The sequence below is a fragment of the Dipodomys spectabilis genome, unplaced genomic scaffold (genome assembly GCF_019054845.1).
Source record: "Dipodomys spectabilis isolate Male_0828 unplaced genomic scaffold, ASM1905484v1 ptg000085l, whole genome shotgun sequence".
Taxonomy (NCBI): Eukaryota; Metazoa; Chordata; class Mammalia; order Rodentia; family Heteromyidae; genus Dipodomys; species Dipodomys spectabilis.
In genome coordinates, this window is record NW_024870762.1 from 2333830 (window position 1) to 2349807 (window position 15978).

The 15978-nt window shown below is 46.6% G+C and overlaps 1 protein-coding gene across 2 annotated transcripts in view; it reads left to right on the forward strand.

Moving 5' to 3' along the window:
* The first annotated feature begins 481 nt into the window (after window positions 1–481).
* Stk38 (serine/threonine kinase 38) overlaps window positions 482–15978 on the forward strand; it is a 42879-nt gene continuing 27382 nt past the window's right edge. The window contains exons 1-3 of one of the 2 annotated variants that reach the window (XM_042684011.1): window positions 482–750; window positions 8043–8178; window positions 12924–12975. In XM_042684011.1, coding sequence (XP_042539945.1) covers window positions 483–750; window positions 8043–8178; window positions 12924–12975 — 456 coding nt within the window. In that variant the 5' untranslated portion in view covers window position 482. The remainder of the gene's footprint in view (window positions 751–8042; window positions 8179–12923; window positions 12976–15978) is intronic. The other variant, XM_042684012.1, reaches the window with a different exon arrangement.

Genomic DNA, 15978 nt, shown 5'->3' on the forward strand with positions numbered 1-15978 from the left:
CCTATTGTGCAACCGATGATTTGAAAATCCAGGCGAGTGGGGGGGGGGGGGAGGGATTACATTTCCTTGAACGACAAAGGCACACACCGGCTCCCGAAAGCACGCCAGAGTGCTTAAGGCCCACAGATGTCTGTCATGCAACTTCACTGTATTAGTTTAGTTCATCGTCCTGTGCCAACGTCAGTTTCCGGGTTGCGATACCGGGTCTTACGTAAGATGCGGAGGGGAGCTGGGTGTTGGGTGTACGGAACTTCTCAGTACTCATTTTGCCACTTCACGCGAGGCTGTAATTGTTTCAAAGTAAATAAAACAAAACAGCAGGAACTTCCCCAGCCCCGCCGGGTCCAGCTCAGCCCAACCTCCCGACCGCCTCGACCGCACACGTCTAGCCTCACCCTTTGTGCAAACCCGGTGAGGGGGTGAAGCTGGGCAGGGCGGGGCCACGCACGCGCAGCTCTCGCAGGCCCAGCCGCGACTCGCGCATGCGCAAGTCCGGGGCCGGGGCCGCCGCCGCGGCAGCCCCTCAGCACCGCGAGGGGACCCAGGGGTGTCTTGGCCCCTCCGCGCCGCCGTCTTTTCCGGCAGTTGGGACGCTTCCTGTTGTCCCCGTTGACAACGGCTCCTCAGACCCCGACCTCGGAGCCCCCCTCGCACGTCCCCTCGGTCCTCCGGCGGGCCGGCGGCTGCCGCTGGATCTTCGTCCGCCCGCACGTCGAGAGGGCTGCGGGCCGCGCCACGCCCCGGGCTCGGGTGAGTGCCCTTCCCGGGCGCGCTCCGCCGGCGCCGCTTCCCGCGGCCCGCGCGCTCGTTCTTGCTCACCTCCTCGCTTTCGTTCTCTGCCGAGGCTGCTCGTCGCGGGCCCCGGGGCCGCCGTCCCGGCGCTGCCGTCCGTGAGTGCGGCGGGGTGGGCGCGCGGGGTGCGGCGCGCCGCTCCCCTCTCCCTCTCCCCGCCGCCGCCCTCCTAGGTCGCCCCCTTCCCCGGGGTGGGAGCCAATGAACCCCGCCCCGGGGCGGGGTGCCTCGGAGCCCGCGCCTTCCCCACCGTCCGTTTCAGGACCCCGGGCTTCCCTGAGCCGTCGAAGCGCCGGGACACGTAGCGACCACTCCCCGCCGGCGGAGAGGGACAAGTCCGGCCGAGAGTGGGGGAAATCGGCGTCACCCGGCGTGCGGGGCGGCCGGTGGACACACCGGGAAGTGACCCAGACGCGAGGGGGAAGCTTGTCCTTTCGTCCTTTGCTCGCTCACCGCCCACCCCGGCTGTCACTCAGCCAGCCAGTGCGTCTGACGTCCTGAGAACAGGGTCCCGCTCACCCCAGACGGCCCTCCCCGGCGCACATCAAAAAGCAGGGTTATTGTTTTGTTTTGTTCCCGAGTTAACCTTTCTGTAAGCAGGCGCTCCATCACTTGAGCCATTCTGGCAGTTCCCCAGTCAATCTTCTTCTTCTTTTTTTTTTTTCTAAATTCTCTCTTTTTTAGGTACTAAGTATACAGCACCGTATGTGAATTGGGGGAAAATTATGACAAGTATAGGACAAGGAGTTTGCCCCCCTCCTCTTTCCCTCTTCCCCTCTCCCCCCCCCCCTTCCCTCTCTCCTACTCTATAGGCTTTCTGCCCAGTCTGGCCTTGATCCTCAAGCCGCAGTCTCCTGAGTGCTGAGATTACAGCCTGTACCACCACGCCCTGCTCATGGTGTTTGCTTTTCAGTTGCTCACAGTTCAGAAGGAAAGATTTAGACATGTGTGTGTGTGTGTGTGTGTGTCTGTCTGTGTGTCTGTGTGTCTGTGTCCCTGTGTCCATGTCCTTGGTCTTGAACTCCCTGCCTGGCATTCCCCCTGAGTTTGTCTTTTTTTTTTTTTTCTACTCAAGGCTAGCAATCTACCACTTGAGCTGCAGTTCCACTTTTGGCCTTTTGGTGGTTAATTGGAGAAAAGAGTCTCTCAGACTTACCTGCCTGGGCTGGCTTTGAACCATGATCCCTCAGATCTCATCCTCCTGAGTAGCTAGGATTATAAGCGTGAGCTGCTGGTAACCCAGCAGACGTGTGATTTAATTTATTTTATTTTTTGTTGGTCATGGGAGCTGAACTCTGGGCCTGGGCATTGTCCCTCAGTTCTTCGGCTCAAGGTGAGCACTCTACCACTTGAGCCACTGCGCCACTTCAGGTTTTCTAGTGGTTTATTGGAGATAAGAGTCTCATGGACTTTCCTGCCCAGGCTGGCTTTGAACCATGATCTTCAGATCTCAGCCTCCTGAGTAACTAGGATTACAGGGCCTCTTGCATGAGAGGCAAGCACTCTACCACTGAGCCAACTTCCCAGCCCCATGTAATTTTTATTCTTATTATTTTTGTTGGTTGTGGAGCCTGAACTCTGGGCCTGGGTGCTGTCCCTCAGCTTTTCCACTCAAGGCTAGTACTCCACCATTGAGCCACCACACTACTTCTGCCTTATACTTGTTTTTTTTTTGGGTCCGGTCGTGGGGCCTGAACTCTGGGCCTGGGCGCTGTCCCTCAGCTCTTCAGCTCAAGGCTAGCACTCTACCACTTGAGCCATAGCGCCACTTCCGGCTTTTTTCTTTTTGCTTATGTGGTGCTGAGGAATCGAACCCAGGGCCTCAGGCATGCAAGGCAAGCACTCTACCACTGAGCCACCTTCCCAGCCCCCTGGCTTATGCTTGTGATTCTTGAGAAACATTTTTTTTTTTTTTTGGGTCCGGTCATGGGGCCTGAACTCTGGGCCTGGGCGCTATCCCTCAGCTCTTCAGCTCAAGGCTAGCGTGCTACCACTTGAGCCATAGCACCACTTCGGACTTTTTTTTCCCCCTGCTTATGTGGTACTGAGGAATCGAACCCAGGGCCTCATGCATGCAAGGCAGCGCAAGCGCTGTACCACTGAGCCACCTTCCCAGCCCTCTTGAGGAACAATTTCATCTCAAGTTGAAGTGTCCAGATGAGAGGTAATGGGTTGTTGGTCACAAGGGAATAAAGTATTGGTGACAGCAAAGTTATTTATAGAGATAACAGTTCCTTTGTAAACTTAAGTGAACCCAGCCTAACTATCTAGACTGAATTAAACTGTGGTTTTCCTTGACCTCCTTTTAAGTTTGAAGTTCTCATCCCTGGCTTTTATTAGGATCGTATCCTTTTCTTAATCTATTTAAACTTTGAAGAACTTCTCAACTATCTATTATAATTGCCTAACAGAGTTGAAGGAGAATGAAACAAATTTTACAAGACCTCCAGTGACCTGTGTTGACTTACAGAAAGCATAAGGGAAAGCCCTGTGGTAAAAAGCACTTGGTTGACCCAGGAAACCTTTGAATTGCTGTTAGGCAATGTTAATTGTCTCCTGATTAAAGGTTATTAGAGTTAGACTAAACCTTTTCTCAATGGAGGAAGTAGAGGAGGAGAGGATTTGAAGAAAAGTTAAAAGGAATGACATCCCTGCTTTACTATTACATTAGACATAGATCCTGTAAGATGAGAATCATTCTGCTGAAGAATTTGTTGACCCTAATATCTGAGCATCTTTTTTTTGTTATTGTTGTTGTTGGTTGTGGGGCTTGAACTCTGGGCCCGAGCGCTGTTCCTCAGCTCTTTAGCTCAAGGCTAGTGCTCTACCACTTGAGCTAGAGCGCCACTTCAATTTTCTGGTGGTTTATTGGAGATAAGAGTTTCATGGACTTTCCTGCCCAGGCTGGCTTTGAATTGTGGTCCTCAGATCTCAGCCTCTTGAGAAGCTAGAACTACAGGCATGAGCCACCAGTGCCTGGCTTATATAAGCATCTTTTTTTTTTTTTGCCCTTGGGGCCTGAACTCTGGGCCTGGGTGCTGTCCCTCAGCTCTTCAGCTCAAAACTAGAATGCTAGTTTTAGCATTCTACCACTTGAGCCACAGTGCCACTTGCAGCTTTTTCTGTTTATGTGGTGCTGAGGAATTGAACCCAGGGCCTCATGCATGCTAGGCAAGCGCTCTACCACTGAGCCACCTTCCAAGCCATTATGAGCATCTTTGAGTGTACTTGGTACCTGTTGATCTTTTGTTTGAAAAGTTTAGGGAGTAATGGCAATCAATCATTTTTTGGGGGCAGGGGGAATCAGCTTGTGCTTGTTGAGTAAGCATTCGTACTGAGCTATATCCCCAGCTCAAGTTAAAACTTTATTATTTTTTTGCCAGACGGGGGATTTGAATATGGCCTGGACATTGTTTCTTCTTCTTCTCCTTTTTTTTTTGGTTGGTCATGGGGCTTGAACCTGGGCACTATTTCTGAGCTTCTTTTGCTCAAGGCTGGCACTCTATCACTTGAGCCAGAGCGCCACTTCTAGCTTTTTCTGCTTTTATGTGGTGCTGAGGAATCGAACCCAGGGCCTCATGTGTGCAAGGCAAGCACTCTACCACGGAGCCACCTTCCCAGCCCCATATCTCAGCCTTTTGAGTGGCTAGGATTACAGGTGTGAGCCACTGGCAACAGCTACAACTGAAAATCTTGTTGAATTTAAGACTAATTGTTCATTATATTGAAGGTATTGTTTACTTCATATTTAAGTACTCTCATATTTTTCTGTTAATAGTTTCAGTTGTTAAAATGTAACTGCATATATATGAAGAGCGTCCAGAAATCTTCAGACAGGGGAAGAGTACCCAGCTCTCACTTAGACTTCTTTTTTTTTATGTATGGTTTTAAGTTTTTCTTCACCAAACACACTTAGGGTACATGTGGTTTTCATTGTGGGTGGAGGGGGTACAGGCTGACAAATAAGGAACCACACCCATGCTTCAAAAACCAGTGTTTTTTTTTTTTTTTTTTTTTGGTGAGACAAGGTATTGCTATGTAGTCCAAAGCTAGAGATACTCTGCTTAAACCAGAAGTTAAAAAATTGCTCTTTTATTCTGGAAGCATTTGAGCTTGCTTTGATAGTAGGAGCTTCACCATTAATTTATGGTAAGGTAGCTCTGAGCGCAATGTCTTGAATTTGTGTCTTTGAATTTGAATCTGAATGCTTGATAATTGAAGTATAGCCATGACTTTGAATCTCTGCTCTCAGAGTATTATTCATTATATTACTTTATTTTTTATTTTTTGGGGTCCGGTCGTGGGGCCTGAACTCTGGGCCTGGGCACTGTCCCTCAGCTCTTCAGCTCAAGGCTAGCGCTCTACCACTTGAGCCACAGTGCCACTTCCAGCTTTTTTCTTTTTGCTTATGTGGTGCTGAGGAATCGAACCCAGGGCCTCAGGCATGCAAGGCAAGCACTCTACCACTGAGCCACCTTCCCAGCCCAATATATGGTGTTATTTTTTTTCTCTTTTTTTTTGGTCATGGGGCTCGAACTCTGGGCCTGGGCGCTGTCCCTCAGCTCTCCAGCTCAAGGCTAGCACTCTACTTGAGCTATATCACCATTTCCGCTTTTCCTCGTGGCTTATTGGAGATATGAGTTTCATGGACTTTCTTGCCTGGGCTGGCTTTGAACCATGATCCTCAGATCTCAGTCTCCTGAGTAGCTGGAATTACAGGCATTAGCCACTGGGGCACCGCTATATGACTTATTTTTCTTTGGTGTTTAAAAAAAAACTACTGCAAAGCCTTTTTTTTTTTTTTTTTTTGGTCCAGTTGTGGGGCCTGAACTCTGGGTCTGAGCGCTGTCCCTCAGCTCTTCAGCTCAAGGCTAGCACTCTACCACTTGAGCCACAGCGCCACTTCTGGCTTTTTTTTCTTTTTGCTTATATGGTGCTGAGGAATCGAACCCAGGGCCTCAAGCATGCAAGGCAAGCACTCTACCACTGAGCCAACTTCCCAGACCTTTTTTTTTTTTTTAATGAGGATTTTTCACATTCCTTACCTTAGTTTAACCTAAACCATATTCCCAGCCCTTGGGGATTATCTTTAAAAAAATTTTTTTGGCCAGGCACCTGTAATCCTAGCTACTAAGTAGGCTAAGATCTGAGGATCACGGTTCAAAGTCATCCTGGGCAGGAAAGTCTGTGAGACTCTTATCTCCAGTAAAACACCAGAAAAAGGGAAGTGGCGCTGTGGCTCAAGTGGTAGAGTGCTAACCTTGAGTTGAAGAGCTGAGGGACAGCGCCCAGGCCGAATTCAAGCCCCACGACTGATAATAAATAAACAAACAAACAAATAAATAAAAATTACCTTTAAGTAGTTTTACAAAGAGTTTTCAATTCAACATGTCAGTTTATGAATGGCATCTTGATCAGTGCCACTTGTTTTTATAATTTTCTATTAGCTTTCATTAAAGAGGAGGATTTCATTGTTACATTCCCATACATGTTTACAATATATTCCATCAGTCTTTCCCCTTCAAACTCACACTTCTCCACTTTCCAAAACAATTTCAGCAAGTTTTCAGTTTTTATACTTGCAAACAATCTATTTTGATCTTGTTCGTTCTCTTTCAAAATGTATTTCAAAATTATTCACTCTTGCTAGGTGCCAGTAACTGCCTTTGATAGCAAAAAATACTGTGTGTGTGTATATATGTGTGTGTGTGTACATATGTATATATGTGTGTATATGTATATATGATATGTATGTATCTATGACTCATGAATATGGTAGTTTGAACTCATGGGCTGTGTAGTTTGAACCACAGCAGTATCCTGTATTCTCAATTTATGTCTGTGGTGTTACGATCTTGTGGCATTGTGATCTTGTACTTGTGTACTCCCGCCCCCCTCCCTCCCTCCCTTCCTTCCTTTCTTGCTTCTTGCTTTTTTTGGTGGTACTATTGTTTGGACTCTGCCTTAAACTTGCAAGGCTGGTGCTCTACTTGTACAATTTTCTCTTTCTCTCTCTTTTTTCTTTGGTGCAGGGCCTGGTGCTATCCCCTAACTTTTCTGCTCAAGGCTAGTGCTCTAGCTCTACTACTTTGAGCTACAGTTCCACTTCAGGTTTTCTGGTGGCTAATTGGGGATAAGAATCTCATGGACTTTTCCTGCCTGGGCTGGCTTTTGAACTCAGATCCTCAGATCTCAGTCTCCTGGTTATGATTACAGATTTGAGCCACCATGTACTATTCTTTTCTTTTCTTTTCTTTTTTGTCAGTTGTGGGTCTTGAATTCTGGGCCTGGGCGCTGTCCCTCAACTCTTCAGCTCAAGGCTAGCGCTCTACCGCTTGAGCCACAGCACCACTTCCAGTTTTCTGGTGGTTAATTTGAGATAAGAATCTCATGGACTTTCCTGCCTGGGCTGGCTTTGAACTGTGATCCTCAGATCTCAGCCTTCTGAGTAAATAGGATTTCCATTGTGATCCACTGGTGCCCATCTTGTTGCATGGTATTTGTTTTTTTTTTTTTTTTTTTGTCGGTTGTGGGGCTTGAACTCTGGGCTTTGGCGCTATCCCTCAGCTCTTCAGCTCAAGGTGAGCACTCTACTGCTTGAGCCACAGTGCCACTTCCAGTTTTCTAGTGGTTTATTGGAGATAAGAGTTTCACATGGGCCTGGGAAGGGGGCTCAGTGGTAGAGCACTTGCCTTGCATGCCTGAGGCCCTGGGTTCGATTCCTCAGCACCACATAAGAAAAAAGAAAAAAGCCGGAAGTAGCACTGTGGCTCAAGTGGTAGAGCGCTAGCCTTGAGCTGAAGAGCTGAGGGACAGCGCCCAGGCCCAGAGTTCAGGCCCCATGACCGGACCAAAAAAAAAAAGTTTCACAGACTTTCCTGCCTGGCCTGGCTTTGAACCACGATCCTCAGATCTCAGCTTCCTGAGTAGCTAGGATTACAGACATGAGCCACCGGCGCCCGGCTTTGCATGGTATTTCTTAATATGCAGCTACTTATTTATTTCTTTATTGAATTACTTCTAGCATCTTATAGCAAATGATTGCATGATGAGCATATTTTATATAATGCACATGCTATGTTCATCCCAGAATCTATATGATCAAGACTAGAAAGTCTTAAGCGTTGGGTTTCTGACTTACAAGACATTAGTGTGTACTTATTCTCACCAATTATTCTGTTTAAATGGTTTTTGTTACATATTATAATTTATACTCACTTCCACGACTAAGTTGTCTTCTCTGTTTCTAGAAGCCATGGCCATGACAGGTTCAACACCATGTTCATCCATGAGTAACCACACAAAAGAAAGAGTGACGATGACCAAAGTAACATTGGAGAATTTTTATAGCAATCTTATTGCCCAACATGAAGAACGAGAAATGAGGTAAAGAGTTATGTTTGAAAGAAATACATATCAGTAGGCTGGGTCTGTCACCCAGTGGTAAAGTGCTGCTGAGCTTGTGTGAGGCCCTGAGTATCATCCTCAGCACTTTGTGGCATTCTTGTCTAACATTGTAAAACACACATTGTTGAAAGAAAACCTGGTTGGTCTTCTTTGCAATAGATGCCTTTACTTCATTGTAGTTTTCCATCCCTGACACCATATCTGTATTGCACATCTGAATCAATATGATAGCTTTCTGTTGGCCTTAGAACTTTTCAGTTGTTTTCCTGCTTGCCAGTCCATCAAATCTACATTCTGCTTGTTGCCATTCTAGAACAGAAATCTCATCACATCATCCCTTTGCTGACTTTTCAGAGTTAGAGCAAACTTGTTAGTGTGGTGTTTGAAGTGCTTTGTGCATGACTAAAGCCCTGCTCAGATTGTCTGCTTATTAGGAGGGCTGTTAAGTGGTGGTAAGATTATAGCTCTTATGCTTTCTTTTTTTTTTTTTTTAAATATGTGCCAATCCTGGGACTTGAACTCAGGGCCTGAGAGCTGTCCCTGAGCTTTTTTCCTCAAGGGAGCACTCTACCATTTAAGGTCTATCTCCATTTTTTTTTTTTTTTGCCAGTCCTGAGGTTTGAATTCAGGGCCTGAACAATGTTCCTGAGCATCTTTTGCTCACGGCTAGCACTCTACCACATGAGCCACAGTGCCACTTCCGGCTTTTTCTGTTTCTGTAGTACTGAATCAAACCCAGGGCTTCATGCATGCAAGGCAAGCATTCTACCATTAAGGCACATTCCAAGCTCCTGGTGGTTAGTTGAAGATAAGAATCTCACAAGAGGGGCTAGGAAGGTGGCTCAGTAGTAGAGTGCTTGCCTTGCATGCTTGAGGCCCTGGGTTCTATTCCTCAGTACCACATAAGCAGAAAAAGCCAGAAGTGGTACTGTGGCTCAAGTGGTAGAGTGCTAGCCTTGAGCTGAAGAGCTGAGGGACAGTGCCCAGGCCGAGTTAAGACCCACAACCGGCAGAAAAAAAAGAATCTCACAAGAAGCTGAGCGTTGGTGGCTCAGGACTGGTTCAGAGCCAGCCCAGGCAGGAAAGTGATGCTGTGGCTCAAGTGGTAGAGTGCTTGCCTTGAGCTGAAGAGCTCAGGGATAGGTGCTTAGGTCCGGAGTTCAAAACCCATGACTGACCAGGAAAAAAAAAGAATATCACAAGGCTTTCCTGTCCAGTCTGGGAGTTTGAAAAAAAAGTAGGGAGACTAGGATCCATGTAGGTATATAAAGCATAGTCCAGCCGGACGTCGGTGACTCACACCTGAAATCCTAGCTACTCAGGAGGCTGAGATCTAAGGATAGTGGTTCAAAGCCAGCCCAGCAGGAAAGTCAGAAAACTTTTTTTTTTGGGTCGGTCATGGGGCTTGAACTCTGGGCTTGGGCACTGTCCCTGTTCTCTTCAGCTCAAGGCGAGCACTCTACTGCTTGAGCCACAGTGCCACTTTTCTAGTTGTTTATTGGAGAGAAGAGTCTCACAGACTTTTCTGCCTGGGCTGGCTTTGAACCACTATCCTCAGATCTCAGCCTTTTGAGTAGCTAGGATTACAAATGGGAGCCACCAGCGCCTGGCCATGAAACTCCTATGTCCAATAAACCATCAGAAAACCGGAAGTGGCCCTGAAGCTCAAGTGGTAGAGCGCTAGCCTTGAGCTGAAGAGCTGAGGGGCAGTGCTCAGGCCCAGAGTTCAAGCTCCACAACCTACAGAAAAAAAAAAAAAAAAAAAAGCATAGTCCAGCTGTGCTTTTTTTTTTTTTTTTTTTGTTGGTTGTGGGGCCTGAACTCTGGGCCTGGGTGCTGCCCCTCAGCTCTTCAGCTCAAGGCTAGCGCTCTACCACTTGAGCCACAGCGCCACTTCTGGCTTTTTTCTTATGTGGTGCTGAGGAATCGAACCCAGGGCCTCATGCATGCAAGGCAAGCACTCTACCACTGAGCCACCTTCCCAGCCCCCCCAGTTGTGCTTTCTTTATTTTATTCTTTTAATTTTATTGTCAAGGTGATGCACAGAGGGTGTGCTTTCTTTAATATGCTGAATAAATGGAGTTCTGAGAATGGTTGTAAGGAAGTTTTACTTGGTTCTTTTAACTATTAAATCAGTATGAGGCCAGGTGTGTGTGGCTTATGCCTGGAATCCTTACTACTCAGGGAGCTGAGATCTGAGAATTGCTGTTGGAAACCAGCATAGGCAAGAAATCTGTGAGTCTCTTTTTATTGTTTTTGTTTTTTTTTGGGTCTGGTCGTGGGGCTTGAACTCTGGGCCTGGGCACTGTCCCTCAGCTCTTCAGCTCAAGGCTAGCGCTCTACCACTTGAGCCACAACGCCATTTCCGGCTTTTTCCTTTTTGCTTATGTGGTGCTGAGGAATCGAAAACAGGGCCTCGAGCATGCAAGGCAAGCGCACTGAGCCACCTTCCCAGCCCCAATGAGTGCATTTCTTTTTTTTGTTGTTGTTTTTTTTTGGTCGGCCATGGGGCTTGAACTCTGGGCTTGGGCGCTGTCCCTCAGCTCTTCAGCTCAAGGCTAGGGCTCTACCACTTGAGCTACAGCGCCACTTCCTCTGTGAGACTCTTATCTCCAATAAACTACTTAGAAAAAGCTAGAAGTGGCTCAAGTGGTGGAGCACTAGGCTTGAGCAAAAGAAACTCAGGGATAGTGCTCAGGCCCTGAGTTCAAGGCCCAGGCCTGGAGGCAGTGCAGGGGTGGGGGGGGGCATGCAAAAAATACCCACAAAACTAGTATGAGACTGAAGATCAAGTGGTGGGAAGCTATAACCTCTCAGCACAAATAAGAAAGCCTTGGCTGCAGTTTCCTCCTACCCTTCCTCCTACCTTCTCTCTTTTGACTTTTTTGGGGGGAGGCAGGGTCTTACTATTAGCTTAGGCTGCTCTGAAAGTTGGCTCTGTGGCCTAGACTTGTGGTTTGCTCAGGTTGATTTGCTCATGCTTTGCCACTTGAAACATGCCTCCAGCCAAGCTTTTTTTGCTGGTCATGGGGCTTGAACTCTGGGGCTGGGTGCTGTCCCTCAACTCTTCAGCTCAAGGCTAGCACTCTACCACTTGAGCCACAATGCCACTTTTGGTTTTCTGGTGGTTAAGTGGAGATAAGAGGTTCATGGACTTTCCTGCTCCGGCTGGTTTTGAACCATGATCCTTAGATTTCAGCGTCTTGAGTAGCTAAGATTACATGTGTGAGCCACTGGTGCCCAGCTCAGCCAGGCTTTTTGCTGGTTAGTTTGGACTCTTGTTTGGACTCTTATTTGTGGACTTTTCTGCCCAGACGCGTGCGTGCGTGTGTGCGTGTGTGGTGTCCAGTCCTGGACCTGGGTATTTGACAGTGTCTCTTAGCTCTTTTGCTCAAGGCTGATGCTCTACGACTTGAACCACAGCTACACTTCCTGTTTTTTTCTGAGTAGTTTATTGGAGATAAGAGTCTCATGGACTTGCTTGCCTAGACTGGCTATTTTTTGGCCAGTCCTGGGGCTTGAACTCAGGGCCTGGGCACTGTCTGTGAGTTTCTTTTGCTAAAGGCTAGCACTCTACCACTTGAACCACAGCGCCACCTCTGGCTTCTTCTTTTTATGTGGTAATGAGGAATCAAACCCAGGGCTTCCTGCATGCTAGGCTAAGCCACATTCCCAGCCCCCAAGTTCTAAGTTTTGACACTCATACCATTTGCTTTTTGTGATCATTTCACTCCCCCACCCCAAATTTTCTCTTCCTTTGTTGGTTATTACTATGCTTGTGGCAGGGTGAAGAGGAAGATATAAAAATAAAGGAAGTAAATTTTAGCCAGAGAGGGAGAAAACACTGTGACATGAGAAGTTACCAAATACTAGCTGGTTTTGGTTTAGTAAGAAGGAAATGACAGGGAGAGGGAGAATGGAGGGGGAAGAAGGGGAGATTTGTTTTTTTTTTTTTTGTGTCCCGTCGTGGGGCCTGAACTCTGGGCCTGGGCACTGTCCCTCAGCTCTTCAGCTCAAGGCTAGTGCTCTACCACTTTGAGCCCCAGTGCCACTTCCGGCTTTTACTGCTTATGTGGTGCTGAGGAATTGAACTAAGGGCCTCATGCATGCAAGACAAGCACTCTACTAATGAGCCACCTTCCCAGCCCAAGATTTGGTTTTGAAACAAGAGTTTTTGTTGGGAAGGGGAAACAAAGGAGGAGGCTACAATGCTTGATCAGAAATGTACTCATGGGCTGGGAAGGTGGCTCAGTGGTAGAGCGCTTGCCTTGCATGCCTGAGGCCCTGGGTTCGATTCCTCAGCACCACATAAGCAAAAAGAAAAAAGCCGGAAGTGGCGCTATGGCTCAAGTGGTAGAGTGCTAGCTTTGAGCTGAAGAGCTGAGGGACAGTGCCCAGGCCCAGAGTTCAGGCCCCACGACCGGACCAAAAAAAAGAAATGTACTCATTATCTTGCCCATGTAATTGTAACCTCTCTGTACAGTATTTTCACAATAAAAAATAAAATAAAATAAAAGTTTTTGTTGCATTAACATCTTCTATAGTCTTGGAAATATAGATTTAACACGGATAGGAATCGTCACTTGTCTTAATCTGATTTTTTTCTTTTAATTAGACATTTTATACTTAACTGTTTTTGTTATTTTTCCCCAAAACCAGATATGTATGAATAGAATTATCAGTTATTTAAATGTTACTTCCTATATTTTTGCTGTTTGTTTTAGACAAAAGAAGTTAGAGAAAGTGATGGAAGAAGAAGGCCTAAAAGATGAAGAGGTAAATAATATTGGCAGTTGTTTTTCCTGACCAGGGTGAAAGGTTGTGGCACTAAGTTAACCCTGGGGGAGGATTTTGGCTCAGTCACAGAAGAACCTGAGGGATAGCATGCTTCTGAATTTCTTGGGAAAAGCTAATTATTGAGTACCTATGAGAGGAATACTTGTCTAGGCATAGTTTCATAGTTTGATGTAGAATTCCAAGAAAAGGAAAGGATGAAATCAGCTGGGCTTAAGTGGCTTATGCCTATAATTAATTCTAGCTACTTGGGAGGTAGAGTTCAGGGGAATCCTGATTTGAGGCAAAAAGTTTATGAGACTCTTACCTCAACCAATAGCTGGGCTTGTCGCTGTTCACTAGAAATTTTAGAATAATGGGCTGCAAAAGTAGAATAGCAGTAGGTGGCATGTACCTGTCATCTCAGCTATATGAAAGCATAAAAAGGAAAATGGTGAACCAGTCTGGCACAAGCATAAAAGCAAGACTTTACCTCAAAGGTAACTAAAATAAAAAGTGATAAGGAGGCTTGCCTGGAGGATAGAGCGCCTGCCTAGCACATTCAAGGCCTGAGTTCAAACCCTAGTATTGCTAAACAAAGAAAAGATGGCCCGTGCTGGTGGCTCATATCAGTAATCCTAGCTACTGAAGAGACTGAAATCTGAGGAATCTTGGTTCAGAGCCAGCCCGGGCAAGAAAGTCAGTCTCCAATTAACTACTAAAAAGTCAGTTGTAAAGCTGTGGCTCAAGTTGTAGAGCACTAGCCTTGAGCACAAAAGCTCAGGAACAGCGCCAAGGCCCTGAGTTGAAACCCCTGGATTGGCACAAAAAAAGAAAGAGAAAAGAAAAAAGGTGAAATTATTGATATCAAATTATTATTTATCTTTGCTGGTCCTGGTGATTGAACTTGGCTTGATCACTAGCTCTTAGTATTTTATTTATTTATTTTTGCTGGTCTTGGGGCTTGAACTCAGGACCTGGCCACTGTCCCTGAGCTTTTTTTGCTCAGGCTAGCACTCTACCTCTTGAGCCACAGTGCCACTTCTGGCCTTTTCTGTTTATGTGATACTGAAGAATCCAACCCCGGGCTTCATGCATGCTAGGCAAGCACTCTACCACTAAGCCACATTCCCAGTTCTCTGTTAGCTTTTTTGCTCAGGGCTAGCATTCTTGAACATAGCTGCCCTTCTAGAGTTTTGGTAGTTAATTGGTGGTAAGAGTCTCACAGACCTCCCTGCCTGGGCTTGCTTGCTTCGAACCATAATTCTCCGATCTTAGCCTTCTAAATAGGATTACAGGTATGAGCCACCAAGGCCCAGCCAAATTAAAAAAAATTTTTTTTTTGGGGGGGGGGTCCGGTTGTGGGACCTGAACTCTGGGTCTGTGCACTGTCCCTCAGCTCTTCAGCTCAAGGCTAGCACTCTACCACTTGAGCCACAGCACCACTTCCGGCTTTTTTCTTTTTGCTTATGTGGTGCTGAGGAATCGAACCCAGGGCCTCATGCATGCAAGGCAAGCGCTTTACCACTGAGCTACCTTCCCAGTCCCCCAAATTAAAATTTAAGAGAACAAAGTAAGCATTCTTATAAAGTTCACTAAAAAGTTTTCAATAAGACAAATTTCTTAAATCATTGTCAAACAAAGTACTTATCCTAAATCAGCCCTCTGCCCATTGTTCACAGATATCATGGGAGAAAATAATTAAGACTAGACTAGCCTTTGGAAAACAGTGCAAATGGCTGAGTAATGCAGATTCTCCTTCAATGCTTAAGAACACTTTCAGAGATTTAGGATGTAGCTTAGTTATCACTAGAAGAAGTAGTAATGTCAGGCACCAGTGGCCTGTAAAAAATCCTAGCTACTCAGGAGGCTGTGGTTCAAAGTGAGCCTTAGCAGAAGTTTTGTGAGACTCTTGTCTCTAGTTAACCACCAGAAAACAAGAAGTGGCACTCTGGCTCAAGTGGTAGAGTGCTGTCCTTGAGCTGAAGAGTTGAGGGACAGTGCTCAGGCTCAGAGTTCAAGCCCCATGACCGACAAAAATAAATAAATAAATAAATAAGGGGGCTGGGAAGGTGGCTCAGTGGTAGAGCACTTGCCTCACATGCTGGGTTCCATTACTCAGCACCACATAAACAAAAAGAGCCTGAAGTGGGTGCTGTGGCTCAAATGGTAGAGTGCTAACCTTGAGCTGAGGAGCTGAGGGACAGCGCCCAGGCTCAGAGTTCACGCCCCATGACCAAAAAAAAAGACTACCTCCAGTTTAGAGTGTGACTCAAGTGGTATAAATGCCTGCCTAACAACTGTGAGGATCTGAGTTCAAACTCCAGTATTGCCAGATGTGTTAGTAACTAAATAGTGCTTGGAATGCCTTCAGGAATAAGAATGGGGCTGGGAAAGTGGCTCAGTAGTAGTAGAGTGCTTGCCTGACATGCATGAGGCTCTGGGTTCGTTTCCTCAGCACTACATAATCAGAAAAAGCCAGAAATGGCACTGAGGCTGAAGTGGTAGAGTGCTAGCCTTGAGCTGAAGAGCTGAGGGACAGTGCCCAGGCCCAGAGTTCAAGCCCCATGATCACTCCCACCCCCCACCCCCCCAAAAAAAAACTAATGAATCACAGACCCAGGACTGAGGCAAAAGCAACCAACACACTTAGGAATAATGGGAAGTTCTAGTATCCTGGGAAAGCCCAGAGGGAAATAAAAAGATACTTTTATGTTGTGTAAAAGATTAAAGGAAAATGTTGATTTTTTTTTTTTTCTGTTCACTAGAAATCTTAGAATAGGGGCTGCTGAAGTAGAACAATCAGGTTTTCAGAGGAAGCTGTGTTTCTGAAAGTCAGGGGAGGGAGGGAGGACCTCTTGAGGGTGCTGTCTCGTGTAAGATTGTGCCTAGTTTCGTGTGGCCCTGCTTTCTATTTCTAGCTGGACAAGACATAGATGAGGGCCTGGGAAGGTGGCTCAGTGGTAGAGCGCTTGCCTTGCATGCCTGAGGCCCTGGGTTCAATTC